The 15611-nt window shown below is 47.7% G+C and overlaps 1 protein-coding gene across 1 annotated transcript in view; it reads right to left on the bottom strand.

Moving 5' to 3' along the window:
• The window catches only part of PDILT (protein disulfide isomerase-like, testis expressed), a 23895-nt gene extending 9577 nt beyond the window's left edge, over nucleotides 1-14318 (bottom strand). Inside the window, exons 1-6 of the mRNA XM_012647790.1 lie at nucleotides 14117-14318; nucleotides 9325-9531; nucleotides 4216-4349; nucleotides 2403-2540; nucleotides 635-745; nucleotides 425-550 (exon numbers count right to left, since the gene is read on the bottom strand). Of these exons, the coding sequence (XP_012503244.1) occupies nucleotides 425-550; nucleotides 635-745; nucleotides 2403-2540; nucleotides 4216-4349; nucleotides 9325-9531; nucleotides 14117-14318 (918 nt within the window). The remainder of the gene's footprint in view (nucleotides 1-424; nucleotides 551-634; nucleotides 746-2402; nucleotides 2541-4215; nucleotides 4350-9324; nucleotides 9532-14116) is intronic.
• Between the last annotated feature and the right edge of the window lie 1293 nt (nucleotides 14319-15611).

The following is a 15611-nucleotide window of genomic DNA, read 5'->3' as shown; positions in this document are numbered from 1 at the left end:
GCTGCCTCACACTGCAGGCTTTTCTCACTCCCGGACCTCAGGAAGGTGTGGTCTTTTGTCCTCCTCCCCTTCAGGCCAAATTTTATCACACTAGTCACCCACTCTCAGTAGAGCGCAGTCCACCAAGAAAACGGGCAAAACACCATGTTCCCATAGTTATTACAAAGATGAATGAAGAAGGACAGAAGATTTGGCAACAAAAAGAGAGAGAGATTGGGCAGAAAGAATGGAGGAGGCTGATTGAAAATTAAATAGTAAATAATACATAGCACTGATATGCAAATCAGGAAATTGGCATGCAAAGACATATGCAAATCTTTCCTGACTTCATTTATAATAAGCAGGGCAGGTAAATGACCTCAGGGTCTGCAGGTCTTGGATGCCCATCCAAGAGCCCCAAAGAGCGGTGGCACATTGTACGAACCTTGTTCTGGAATTCCTTTGATGCCAGTTTATAATGCTGAATTATGGTACGGTAGGACTCAGAGCTTTTGGAGACAAAGAGCAGCATGTGGTTCAGGATGTTCAATTCATAAATCAGATCCTTATTCTGAAATTACAAGGAAAACATGTCATCCCGAGCACACAAAGCCACCCCTGCTACCTTCTCTTGGGTAAACCTTTGCTCGCTGACCTCAATGTTGTATTCAAGCACAAAATCTGTGAGGTGCTGTTTTATGACTTGAAGGAGGTCTTGTTTGTTGCTATTGTCATTAATAAGCTCTTGGCGGTTCACGATCTTTCCCTTAGACAAAAGAAGAAAAATATTGCAAGGAGTTAGCTTCCATGATATAGGCACTTAATAAATATAAATGGCACAATTTTCCCTTTGGATAAAAGAAAAACACCGAGTGAGAGATGGCGGCAGGTGTAGTCCATAATCCAGGTACTTAATAACTGTGAACGGCAGGCAGATTAGTCTGTGGGTGGAACCTGGGTAGGTAGCACCTATGAAAATCTCAGATTTATGCAGACAGGAAGTGTAATTGACTGACAATGCTAGCTGTCCTGCTCTGAAATCCATCAAAATATTTGTGCAGAGGTGGAGCAACTTCCCACACCCTACTCTCAACCAGTAACTGAGGGCCTCAGGAATACCAAGGCAAGCCCGTTCCTAGGAGATCTGGAACTTCCCTGATAGGTGACTTTGATAAAATTTCTTAGAACTCTACTGCAGTCAAAGACTCTTCCACTCAACCCTCCCTCCTTCCAAAGGGTCAGACCTTCATCATGGTCCAAAGGCTCTCCCAGTACCCCCAATTCTGTTTGCCTTCGGAGGCATTGCCCCTAATCAATATTTTGCAATCTAATCCTGCTTGGTAACTGCTTCTCAGAAGGACCTGGACTAACACAGGGAAGGATATAATTCTCTGTATCTCAAGGTCAGTAGGTGAAAAAGCAGGAAGCAGCTACCTATTCCATCTCCTTCTTTTCATCTACACCAATCCCACCCTAGCCCAAACCTCTCACCTGGATTCCTGCAGTGCTTTTCCAATGGACTTCCAACTTCTCCCTTGCTTCTTTACAATCTACACCCACCCCCGCCCCCCACACGCTTTAGCCAGAGTGATGTTGTTAGTGCACAAATCTGATTATGTCATTATTTTCTTGCTTAAACACTTCATAGCCCCAGTTCCCTCTGGATAAAGTCTAAACTCTTTGATGGTCATAACAACAGTCTAATACTACCTATTAGAGATCTCACGCTATGCCAGCCACAGTTCTAAGCATATGCTTAGACCAGTTGGGCGGCTGTTCCAATAGACGATGGGAGATGACAGTCTCTTGAGCTAGAATGGTAGCAAAGAGATAGAGAGAAATAGAGTCAAGGGATATTTTGGTTATAAAACCAATAGGGTTAGGGGTGATGGGTTGGTTATGAAGGCAGAAAAGAGGGAAGTGTTAGGATGATACCTGGGTTTACTGGTTTGTTTAGCTTGTATAGGAGTGGTAGTGACACCATTCCCAGAGGACACTGGAAGAGGATCTGGAGAGGATATTATGATTTTGAGCTTGGCCATGTTGGGGCATCTGGTACTGCACATAAAGGTCTGGAGATTAGAGCAGTCTGGCTGGAGATGGATATTTATAAGTCATGGGTGTAGAGTATAGGAGGTCATTGGTGATGGAGGGTAGAGGGGAAGCATGGACCAAAAGGAAAAAGGGGATGGGAGTGAGCCTTGATGAGTGGCATTTGCTGGTGAAAGAAAGAAAGAGACGCTTACAATGGTGCATGGCTAGAAAGGCCAGAGAAACATCAATAGACTGATTTCACAGACGTCAGCTAGTCCAACACCACTGAGCTCACAAGTGGCAGAACCAGAATTTGCATCCAAAGCCCATATGCTTCCCACTACTTTGAACTAGAGACCCCCTCACTAGCATTAGGATCGAAGTCTTACCTTTTTGAACACCAGGACACTGTCAAGGGAGACATGGAAACGCCCGACAGCATTCTTAATCTCTATTGCTCCAAACGTCAGCTCTGGGAAGTCTTTGATCGTGTCGTAGAACAATTCTGCCACTTCTTCCTCTAAATCCTGTTCAGGAAAGACTGTTTCGTAAGGCTTTGGTAGAAAGCATGTGTCTGGCTTATTTAAGGGGAAGATGGAAATGGTAGCTGATTCGTCTCTTCACTTTTCCAAATTGTGTGGTTTTGCTGGGTCACTTCAATCCACTTGCATGGGTATTTCACACCCAGAGAGCTTCTCTGGCTACAACTAAAGCCAAAATAGGCAAGTCCTCAGAGATCAATGGAGAGAATTGATAAACTTGACCTTTTTCAATTATGAGAGTAAAGGCTGTTCTAACCCAGGGATTGAGACAATTTTTTAAAAACATTTCCTTCTTAATTGCTTTCAAAAAAGGCAATTGATTTGACCACATGTAATAACAAAGGTGAACTTATTATCAAGATAAGGCTATAGTTTCAGCCCTTATTCTTTAGCTTGAAAGAAAATTAAGGCCAAAAAACTCTCTCAAAGAAGTGGCAGGTGGGAGCGGGAGAGGCACATATTCTCCCCATGCATAAATATAGCACCAAAATTCTGACTTCTACCGGGGCAGGAGAGGAGTCATCAGTTTACAGTAAATGAGTCAAGACACATGAAAAACTCATTCTCCAAAAGCAAAAACAATTTGCAAATGATTTATAAATACAAAAAAATCAATAAAAAGCTATCATGAGACATTGCATTATTGTATCTCAGTCATTTATATCCTTCCCCAAATATCTTCCCCTGCTGCACCTATGATGAGGGTTGGTGGATTTTCAAATGGGTGCATGTTTACAACGTGTTGTTGGTTTCAATATATGGGGAAGCTTGGAGAGAGGTTAGGGAGAGAGACTGGCCTGGCCCAAGCATGGCTGGTGGCTGTCAGCATCCTAGAGAACAATGGCTCTCAAACCAGAAAATAAGACATCCTTTCATTCAGTGATGTTCTAAATCTGTGGTCCCCAATCCCCTGGCCTCAGACTGGTACTGGACCACGGCCTGTTAGGAACCAGGACGCACAGCAGGAGGTGAGAGGCAGGGGAGCAAGTGAAGCTCCATCTGTGTTTACAGCCACTCGCCATTGCTCACATCACCGCATAAGCTCCGCCTCTTTTCAGATCAGCGGTGTCATTAGATTCTCAGAGGAGCGCGAACCCTACTGTAAACTGCGCATGCGAGGGATCTAGGTTGTGCGCTCCTCATGAGAATCCAATGCCCCATGATCTGAGGTGGAGCTGAGGCGGCGATGCTAGCGCTGGGGAGTGGCTGCAAATACACATAATCATTAGCAGAGAGGTTTGACTGCGCAATAAATGTAATGTGCTTGAATTATCCCGAAACCAACCCCCATCCCCATCCGTGGAAAATTGTCTTCCATCAAACTGATCCCTAGTGCCAAAAAGGTTGTGGACCACTCTTCTAAATGGACCCCAAAAAGATTGGTTACACTATGAAAACTCATTAAATGTGTTTGTCAGTCTCCTCTCCTTTCTCTCCATTCCTGTCTATATTTCTAGCTAGCTTGTCTGACCACTTTAGCTTTTATTTTTTTCTTTCTTCATTTGGACCCTGGAGCTATCCCAGAAAACCATCTCATTAGATAGGGAAAATTGTCCCATTTGGGACAACCCAAATGGAAGAGTCTCCTCGCCCCACCCGCCCCCGGCACAGTACGTCTCCCCCGCAGGGAAAGCCTCCTCCCACCTCCATACCCCGGTACCTGGAAGAAGCCAACGATGGCCAGGTGCCTGGATTTCACAAAATTGGCCACCTGCACGCTGTTGTTAAACAAAAATGCTTTCTGGCTGATTTGTCTTCTCAACCAAACGACCAAGGCAGTAGATTCAACCACTCCTGGAGAGAGATACAGTCAAGTGGGTCCCACAGAAGTGCATTCTTGAACTGGAGCAAGGCCTGCCTTCCCCAAGTTTAATGAGCAGATGTATCTTATCTTGGGCTCCCAATCCTTGAAGGCCAAGGTTGCTTCCTCCATTCCCTGAGCTCCAAGGCATGAACACGAACACCAGCAGCTAAACGTTACCGAGCACTTACCAAGGGCCAGACACCGTGCTGCGTGTTTTGCATATATTAAATCTTCACAGCAACCCTATAGGATAGGAACTCGCCTCATTTTGCAGATGAGGAAAACAAGGTTCAACTTGCCAACAGCCACCACACAAGCACACCTGGGGAATCAAACCTAGGAGACAGCATTTCCAGCCTTCTTTTCTTATGTACCCTCCAGGGCAACAGGAAGATGGATTTATTTTTTTTTATTTAAATAAAATACAAAATAAAGGCCACCCAGCTCCGTAACCTTGGGAAAATGCCTTCCATTCCTCAGCTGAGACCCAAATGTCCTCTAAGACCACAGACTCCTGACTTCCATTTCTTAACTATTAGATGGGAGGGGCCGAGCACACAGAAGTCTTAGCTTCTAAAATTAGGGCACGTGTATCTTATCTGGGAAGACATAATGGTCTGCACAGGGAAGGACATGTGATTCCTGGGATGATCGATTTCACATGATGTCAAGTAAGGTAAAATAGCATTTCATATCCATGTTTGCTATGGGATAGAATGGAGCATTTTAAATGAGTTTATGAGATAAAGCAGTGTTTGTTGTGAGTAGCTTTGAACTACATCCACAGACCTTTATGCATTTACTCACTCATTTATTCCTTCGCTCATCCATTTACTTGACAAATAAATATTAAGTGCCTGTTATTACCAAGTTCTGTACTTGGTCCTGGGGATATAGTGGTGAGCAGAAACAAACACATTACCACTGTTTCACAGCTCCCATTCTGTTGATGAAGACAATAATCAAATAATTACACGGACTTGGGGGGAGGACCAAGGGCAACATATGTAACCTAAACATCTGTACGCCCATAATATGCTGAAATAAAACAAAAAGAAAAAAAAATAATTACACACACAAGTGTATTATCACACCCAAAGGAAGTGTTTGAAATCAAAGTTCTATGAGCACCTGTAGCAAAGATGCCTGACCCAGACTGTGAAGTCAAGGAGGGCTTCCTGGAGGAAATCACATATGAGCTGAAAACTGAAGGATGCATTGAAGTTAACCAGGGAGCAGTAAGGAGAGAGAAAGGCCCAGGCAGAGCAAACAGTCTGTGCAAAGGCCCCGTGGCAGGACACATTATTGTGCAGGGGGTTTGATGACTGCACCCTGAGTTACTAAATCAACTGCAAAAGGCTCTACTTTCAGTATCTTTGCTTACATTTCCTAAGAACAGTAAGCCTTTTAGAAAACTTATAACAAAGTATATTTACATGCAGAAAGCTACACAAATGATAATGTATAATTTGATGAATTTTTATAAAATGAACACACCTGTGTAACTACCACCCAGATCACGAAACAGAACACTACCAACCCCTCAGACGCTCCTGTTGTGTCCCTTCCAGACCGTCCCGGGCCCCCACCCAGGTGTAACTACTATCCTAACTCCCACCAGCGTACATTAGCCTGCCTGTTTCCGAATTCCACATAAATGGAATCACATGATGTGTGTTCCCGGGTCTGGATTCATGCGATTCATACATGTTGTTCATGTACTTGGAGATCTATTCCCACAGCTGTGTAGAACTCCACTGGGCGAATACTCCACAATTTATTTGTCTATTCCCTGTTGATGAGCATTGGGTTGTTCCCACCTTGGGGCTAATGTGAATGAATATCCATGTATGTGTCTGGGGCACATTGTACGCACTTCTGTTGGGTCTGTGGCCGGGAGTAGAATTTCTGGTCTTAGCAGACGCCGTGTTTCAGCTTTAGCAGACACAGTTAAGGCCATTTGAAAAGCCACAATGAGTCAGGCTGTGGAAGTTCATCCAGGCTGACGTGATGGCTTCAGGAGACAGAAGTGGGGAGCTTCACGCACCCTCGGACCGTGGTACTCCACCCTGCTATCACCCCCTGCTCTGAGATTTCAGCCTCAAAGCCAAGCTTCTATTTCCACTGTGTTCCCAGCCACCTTTAGGAAAAAAACCGGCACACGTGGAAACAAACAGTTTCTGTTACAGGCATTTGTCTGGCAAAAGTATGTTGTAAGTAAGTGCCCTGAAAGGGATCAGTTTTAAAATTCTGACAGCATCAAAAAAAGCGAACAAAAATCCTCCAAACGGGTTTAAACTTCGGATCGTCAGAACCATCGCTGTGACGTCACCGTGTGCCACCGTCTCCCCGTCCACACTCCAGCCGCACGATTATCTTGCGGGACACCGGGCTTGGGCATCTGCCCGTCCCTCCGCCTGTGCTGCCCTCTCCTCGGCTCTTCCGGGGCAATGCCTTCTGCTGTTTTGACTCTCGGGTTGGTCTTCTCTTACCCTCCCCCTACCCAATTGCTCTCCATCTTGTGACCTGTTCCATTTTCTTCATTGAGTCTATCACTTTACGAAATTAGTATTAATATGACTTTTTTTTGCTAGCTTGTTCAGTGTGAGCTCCCAGTAGCTCCTACGATGCCTGGCGCATACTAGGTGCTTAAGAAATGTTTCTAGGACGAATGAACAAGGTGAATGAATCATTAGGTAAGCTGGCTTGAGGGAACTTGATCTTGGGCCGTCTTCTCTGGGACGTGTGGGCTCTGTTTGCCCCTCTGGACCCCGCGGGGTGGAGGCAGCGATGAGCTTAGCCGATTGTTTATTCCCGAGTGTCTGCGGATCGGGCACTGCCCTTGTCGGGCACGGTGCCTCCTCTGGTGCTTGGCTCTGAGCCAGAGGACACAGTGACAACTGAGGTGTGACCGCCGCGTCAATGATTGACCGGCGCCGGAGCTGGGCTGCATGTTTTCGAGCACAAGCTGTGAACGCATCATTAATAGAGGCCCCAGAGGTGCCTCGAGCCTCCTCCCTCCAGGGGGTGGCCAAGGCCGAATCTCTCACCTTCAGTCTCTGGAGATTAGAGAGCAGGATGGGGCTTTGACCCAGCAAGGACTGAACCCCCCCTGCCTCCTGAGAGAAGTTTTCATAGAAGTCACATCGCAGGACATGTGTAAAGCGCTGTCTCCTCTCTCAGCTTGGGGGAGCCTGTCAAGTAGGCAGCACTGGCATTATTCAGAAACTGCAAGTTCAGGCCTAAAAGGCTTGTTCCCACAGCCTGTGCTCGTCCTAATCTCCAGGCATCCTGTGTCCCAGCCCCGGCTAGGAGAGGGGATGATGAAGGTTCCTTCATGGCAGAGTTGGTCCCAGGCACTGGCTCTGCTCCTGCTCCCATGAAGTGGGCTCAGAGGTCAAAGTTCCTGGGGACCTTCTCTACCAGCCTGACTCACTGCCAGCTTGTCGCCTCTAAGTGGAGGCCAGTGTCACCTGTCCTTCTGCAGGGGAGGCTATCCCAGCACCTGAGCCCCTCCGTGAGCAGACATGGGCTCCGATGAAGTACCCTGGGGCTTCTCATTTCCTCGCAGCCCTCCCCAAAGCCAGCACACCACGAAGGGCTCCTGGCTTGGTTTCAGTGCGTCCCCACTGTTGAGGGTCACCCTCAGCATCCACAGGAAGCAGCAGTCTCAGTTGCTTCTCTCGCTGTTCCTGCCTTTTCCTCCCATCAGTCTTCGTGCTCCGCACACGCACCACCTTCCCACAGGCCTACTGGGAGCTGGGAGCCGCGGCCCTGCCATGTCTCTTAGGTAACTGCCGCCAGGGTCTCTCTTTGGCAGCACCTTGCTCTGGGTCTGTCCTGGGTCTCTCGTGCCCTCTTGTGTCCATTCTGAGAACTGCAAGGCATGTTGCAGGCGCAGCATTTGGGGTTCTTGTCGCGCTCAGTCCGGCTTATTGGAAGCCGGCTATGTGCCGGACCCTGTGAGAGGCAGTGCATTTCCTCCGTGTCCGGAGACTCAGTATGTATATCCACACACAACGATGTATATTGCTATCTATATGTAAAACACAGATATAACGGGAACTTTTACTAGCATAGTCGGGCTGTGCTGGGCACTTCTGTGTCCATCTGTTTTATTACTTCCATCCATCCATCCATCCATCCCTTCTGCATCCATGTAAGCACTCCTATATGTAACTTTTCCAAAATTAGGATCCACCATGAACCACACCGAGGCCCATAATTCTCCAAATATCCTTGACATCAAGTAAGGGCTTGACACATAATAGGTTGTCAACAAATGAGTGTTGGCGTGGTGAATGAGTTAAAGAATCAATGGAACAAATCATGATAGAAATTAAAGTGTTCGGTAGACACCTCATCCCAGACTTTTCTTGTTCCCTCATCTCCCAGACTCCCTTTTGGCTAACGACAGCTTCCCTGGCTGGGGACCTTGTCAAAATCATTCTAAAGTGGAAGGTTGGGGGTGGGAGGTGGAGTTAGGAATGTAATGTCTCATCTCCAGGAGTTGATAAGCCATCGCGCCCCACCCTCCCGCCTCCTGGTGCCTGGAGCCCGTCAGCTGAGATGCAGGCTATGGTAGAGGCAGCCGTATATTCATCAAAACCCATTTTCTTCATGAGACAGAGCCGAATCGTATTTTTCAGCCTTTCTTGCAGTTGAGTGGGGCCATGCAGCACAATACTGGTCAATGAGATGTGAATAGATGTGATGTTGCCCACTTTTAGGCAAGGGTCATGAACAGCACCCACAGCGATCTTTGGCCTCCTTACCCCAACTGCTGGTTGGATGCTGTGGGAAGAGCAGCTGGCTCCAAGGCCCTAGAGAAGGGCAGAGCTGCTAGCCGGGAGGAGCCTGGGTCCCTGAGAGGCTGTGTGGAGCAGAGCCTCCCACCTCCACCCTCTGGCTGCCAAGTGGGCTTTACGTGAGTATGTGATAACCTTGATACACAAGCACCCTTACCTTTGCAGCTGATGGGCTCTGACCTGTTGCCCTCAAAAAACAGCTTCAACTCCGGAGCCTTCTTAACATTAAACTCCTGCTGAAGCTCCTTCTCCACGGTGATGTCCACTTTGCCAAAGCCGATGCCGTTCTTGCCTTTGCCCATGATCTCCACGGCTTTGCCCAGTTCCTCAGCCATGTTCCTGGATTGCTTTGAGGAAGAGTTGTCTGAAAGAGCCGGGGTGAAGACAGAACTCGTGAGAGCCTCTTCCCCCGCCCCGTCTCCCCAGGTGGAGTCTTTGCTTGGCCTTCGTAGCCCTTGGGCCTTTCTTGTTCTCAGCTGTTAACGGCTAAATTTTCACAAATGTGACAAGATATGAGACACAATGGCTCATGAAATTGGACAATTTTGGAGATGTACATCAAGGTTCTTTGCAGTCAGTAACATTGGAAACAAGACACCTTTGGGCACCTAGATCTGTCTAAACTCCACTTTTCTCTGTGTAAAATGGGGAAAATATTAGCAGCTGCTTCATGGAGTTGTCAGAGTCAAATGAGATTTATTTAACAATCAGTTACAGAGTACTTATTATTTTCCAAGAACGTTACATCTATTAAGTCATTTTCTTCTCCCGATAACCCTGAGGGGTAGGTATTATTATCTCAATTTTATAGATGAGGAAACTGAGTCACAACAAAATGACCTACTTGCCCAAGGCCATGGGACAGTGAGCGGTATAGCCAGGTAAGGGCCCACTGGGTCTGGCTGCAGAGCTCCTGTTCTCTGACCTCTGCTGGGCATGTAGAACACTTGGCATCGGGCCCAGCACGTAGTGCCACATGATGCATTATTACTACTGCTATTATTAGCCTCATAAAATTTCCGTGGTGAGAAATCACGGCGGGGCAGAGAAAGAGCGAGAAATACCTTGTGGGCGCCATCTGGTGGAACGTCCTGGTGCTAACAGGCCAAACTGGGTCCCTGCAGTTACCCTGTACTGCACGTATTCCAGCAGGGACTCTGGCAGTCAGGAAGGCCAGGTGTGGGAAGGGCGGGGAGAGGGGAGGTTACGATGCTTTCCTGCCCCCTCTGAGCCCACCCCCCGGGGGGGATCGTCGAAGAGACCTGACACTGTCCTTGAAGGGATCTGATGCTCCGGGTTCCTTGGCCCCTCACTTTGCTGGGCGATGGGGTGCGGGGAGGGAGCCCTTGTCTGAAAACAGCCTCAGGAAGCTGGGACGTGACCTTGGCAGTGGGAGAGGCCTTTCTGGCTAAAAGAGAGGGGATTCAAAGGCGCCCAAGTTTGCTTTTCTTCCTCCTGATTACATTGTGAGACTGCAGGTCCCTCACGGCCCCTGGTCTGAGGCAGGTGGACCGAGCCAGGGCAGGGGGTCATTGATTCCCTTTCAAGCCAGAACACTTCATCTTTTTCAGCAGCCCCCTCCGCCCCCTGTCCATCTGGAGCACTTGGAGCAAGTGCAAACCACCTCCACTGCTGAGGGCCAGTTCCAAGTCCAACAGAGAGGTCCTTTGTAAAGCACGGTGCAGAAAGCCGGGCCCTAGGACAGCTGGCACGGGCACCATTGCCAGTCAGCACACCTGCTCCTGCAGTGGGACCTGCAAGTGAATGATCACTTTCATTAAACTCCCAATCAATGGACGGGAAGCGGGGACTTTGTGCCTCCCTCCCAGATCGATGCGCTGTATCCCCATCATTGCCTTCGAAACCTCCCATCCATCATCACCTGCAGGCACTGGCCCACCGCCCCCACTCTGCTCCGCGAGCCTCTCCCCGGCTTCCTTGTGGATTTGGCCATGTGGGCTCAGGGCTGCTAACTGATGTAGCATCCAAACCTAAGTTTCTAAGGACAGATGTTCAGGGCAAGAGAAACACTTGCAATTATTGTCTAAATGATGGAGCAAATTTGAGAGGTTGCACACACCACCCTGGGCCCCTGAGTGTCTGAAATGGAAGTGACAGAAAGAGATTGTGACAACTGGAATGCTGGGGTCTGACAGCTAGATGGACAGGCCCTAAGATAATAGAAATGGGGACTCGTTCATCCCTTTTCTTCCTTCATTCGTTTATTCATGCATTCATTTATTCATTCATTCAACAAATCTTTTTCAGGATATTGTACCAGGCACAGTTCTAGGGATTGGGGATATCACAGCAAATAAATAAAAATCTCTGCTGTCATTGAAGAAGACAGAAAATAAAATAAAGAAGTGAAATATATGCTGTGTTGGATGATCAGTGCTATGGAGAAAAGAGAAGGAGGGTTGGAGGCTGGGGTGTCAAGGAAACTGCAAGTCGAAGTAGAGAGGCTAAAGAAGGCCTCCCTGAGAAGCAGCATTTTGATAAAGTTGGAAGGGGATGAGGGAGCAAGTGATGTCTGGACGGAGAATATTCCAGGTAGAGGAACAGTACGTGCAAGGGCCCTGGGGTGGGATATGTGTGACATGTTTGAGGAATGACAAGAAGGCCATCAGGTGTGCAGCAGATTGAGTAGGGGTCGGAAGTGGATGGAAGAGGGTCTTGCAGACCATTGAATGGATTTTGACCTTTCCTCTGAGAAATGTGGAATGGTACCAGGGGATTTGGACCAGAGGTAGATACGATCTGACTTGCTTTTTAACTGGATTTCTCTGAATGTTATATGAAAATTGGAGATTAGATCAAAGGAGAAAAAGAGCAGATGCAGGTAGAGAAGTTGGAGGCTACTGAAATAATCCAAGTGAGAGGTGGGGATGGCTTGGGCCAGGCTGGTGGTAATAGAGGGAATGAGAGGTTTCAGAAGAGGAGTTGACTGGATTTGTTGATAGATTCCGCATCCTTGAGGGCAGCCTCTTGACCAAATCCAAATTTTATTAAAAGGGATTTGTTATGTGAAGTTTGGATTCAGTTGAGGGGCTGAACCTAGGGACCCGGAGGGCCACAGGTGGCCTTGAGGCCACAGGTTCCCCACCCAACTCCAAGGCTGACCGACTCCAAGATTCATGCTGTAATTGACCACATTGGCCAACTGGTGTGAAAAAGTGTTTCTCTTCCTTGGAGCGGAGTGATGGGAGTGTGTTCCCATCTGCCCTGCTCCAGGTAGTCCCATCAGAACAGAACCCATAGAATTCAACTCACTCTTTAAAATTTATAGTTCTATTTTCTGGCTTCTGTCTTTTAAAATTTTGCAAATTGGTTTTACTTCTGGGGCTCTGGAACTTTGGATCCAAGTTTGTAAAGATGAAATGAACGCATACACCCCCCAGGGCTCAGTGCCTGATGCTGCCCCGGCCAACTGGAAATGCCAGTTTCATCGGGGCGTCGAGATGATTTGGATGTATTTTGGCACTTGGGCAGAGCACCTGTGGGCCGTGGATGGGCAGAGGGGCCCTCTGCTGGGGGGCCTAGAGCCCCCAAAGGCTACACCTTACCCAGCTCATTGTCTGTCCTGAATGCGCAATGAACGTGAATTCCTTAGGTTATCTCGTAAAACAGAGGCAGTTATGGTGGCTTACAGTGATGGTGGCCCAGGAAAGGTGTTTTTATTTTTTTTTAACGTGTCTGTGTCTCATTTTCCTCATTCATATAATGGGGTTATTAATCGATCCTACACCTTGGAGTGATCCTACATAATAAGACAAGGTGTGGAAACCTTTGGTACAAAGCCTGGCATAGAAATGCCCAATAAACATTAGCCATTATGAGGATGAGATGGAGAATCTTTGGTCTTGCCCTGACTGGACTCTCTCTGGGAAGATGAGATGTCCCTTTAGTAGTAATAGATCTTCCGGCTACTGGAGAAAGGAGAACAGTGACCAGCACCAAACCACCCATGCCAAGGCCAAGGCCTACTATAAAGCTCCACATGGGTTTCAGGGTGAGCAGATGGACCCCAAGGTCGTGTTAGAATAGGCAGTGGCTCCCTGACCGTCTGCCTGGAGTGTAGATGTGTCAATGGCTAAAGGACCTAGAATCAATGTTTGCCTGGGTCTTTAGTAGATAACCCCAGGTTCCATTTGCTGGGACTGTGAGTCAGGGGCGGGGCTGATGGATGGGGAGGCGGTGAGTGCAGGGGCTAGAGATTGATCCCAGCACAGCGAGCTGGAGTCTGCCTTCCTTTGGACCAGTGGTTCTCAATGGGGGATATTTGGCCATGTGTGGAGGCATTTTTGGTTGTCACATCTGGGGAATGGGATGCTATTTGCTATTGGCATCTAATAGGTAGAGGCCAGGGGTGCTGCTAAACATTCTATAATTGCAGGACAGCCCCTAGTCCCCAAACAAAGTAATTATCCGGTCAAAATGCCAATAGAACTGAGGATGAGAAACTCTACTTTAGATCCAACTTTAGACAAGCATGAAAAAATATTCTGAGACTAGCCCTCTCCCCATTCCATAGGGCCATTTATAGTGTGCAGAAGAGCTCACAGCTGATAGGGACTTCAGGATAGTCATTAATCCCTTCTGGATCCTCAGGGGCCAGCCATCAATTTGTTACTCTACTCTTCAACAACTCAGTTTTCACCACACTGGCACACCCTCGCTCACCCCAGGGCCTTTGTACTTGCTGTTCCCTCTGCCTGAAATTCCAAATAGCTGCATGGGTTGCTCTCTCACCACCTTCAGGTCTTTGCTAACATGTTCCCTTTCCAGGAAAGCCTTCCCAGGCCACCCAGTTTAATACTTCAGCCACACCTCCACCCACCCCTTGCATTCTGTACAGATGAGCAATATATAAAACTCTTCAGGCCCCCAGAAGCAAGGTGGCAGGCTTCACCCTACTCAACCCCGCCACCGGGAGAGAGGACACTCACGGAAAAGCACCATGAGGAATCGGGTCTCCTTCAACATCTGGGTGAGGCCGGCAGGCGTCAGCACCAGCAGGTTGCGTTCCTCCAGGATGCGCAAGGGCTTGGTTGTGTTGATGATGGGAACGCCGGTGCCCTCCTCTGGTAGGCTGTGGACGGCAAAGGCACAAGAGGCCACTAGCAGCAGGGGCGTCCAGAGTAGCTCCATGGCTGTCCTGCAGGGGCAGGAAGATCCTTATCAACACAGGTGGCAGCCCCACGTCATTGCACCCCCCCACCTTCCTTGCCCAGCCAGTCTGTGAATGTGGCCCGAGCACTGCCCAGGGCCTCCCAGCAGTGCCCACAGCTTGGCAGCAGCACTGGACAAGAAGTCAAGATTTTGGCCAACCTCAGGCCCAGTGGTGAGTGCGTGGGGGACACTCAGAGCAGCAGGGCCCCAGTTGGAGCAGCAGGATGCCCAAGCAGGCACAGGCCACTTGAGCCCACTGGCTTCCCAGACACTAGGTGAGACCTTTGCAGAGATAAGGTCCCATTCCAGAGTCCTAGGGTGAGCCTCTGGATCTCAGAGATGACTGGTCCAATCCCCCGTCAAAGCCTCCCAGGAACCCCTCTGTCAACAAGGCCCCTGCTTCATGCTCCTCCAGATGCAGCTTGAATGCTCCTGTGACGGAAAGCTCACTATCTTACAGTGTACCCCATTTGAGTTTTGAGCAAATTTTCTCAAGTGTCAATATTTTCTTTCAAAAGTCACAACTACAATACATGTGTGTGAAAGTTCCAAACAATACAATAAACATATGTCAAGTAGAAAAAAAGTCTCCCATAAATCCCACCACTGAGAAAGTTACTGTTAGCAGTTTGGAATGAATCTTTCACAGATGTGGCAAATGCCTATGTGAGCATACCTTTTGTAAACATAAATGGAATCGGACTGTGCATATCGTTTGGTGCTTGGTTAGCTCTTCTTAACCCTGGATACACATTAAAATCCCCTGGGGAGCTTTTAGGGCCTTACTAATGCTCAGTCTCACTGCAGATCAATTTATTCAGAATGGCTTAGGATGGGCCCAGATAGCTACATGTTTCAAAAGTTCCCTGATGATTCTTTTGTTTTGTTTTAACTTTCTATTTGGGAAATTTTGAACATATACAAAAATAGTCAGATGATACAATGTACCCTCCAAAGTACCCATCACTCAACTTCAGTTACGATCATGACCAATCTTATTCCATTTATATTCTCATTAGCTCATTGCCCTGGATTATTTTGAAGCCAGTTCCAGGAATCACATCATTTCACCCATAAATATTTCATTATAAATCTCTAGAAGATCAAGATTTTTAAAAATAACACATGACCACAGTACCATTATCATACCTAATGAAATGAACAATAACGTCTTCACATCATCCAATGTCCAGACAGTGCGCAAATGACCCCGACTGTCTCATAGATTTTAGGTTTGTTTAAATTGAGATCCAAATGAGACTCGGATATTGT

The sequence above is a fragment of the Propithecus coquereli genome, unplaced genomic scaffold (genome assembly GCF_000956105.1).
Source record: "Propithecus coquereli isolate 6110/MARCELLA unplaced genomic scaffold, Pcoq_1.0 Scaffold27, whole genome shotgun sequence".
Classification (NCBI taxonomy): domain Eukaryota; kingdom Metazoa; phylum Chordata; class Mammalia; order Primates; family Indriidae; genus Propithecus; species Propithecus coquereli.
This window is presented reverse-complemented; position numbering and strand designations above follow the sequence as displayed.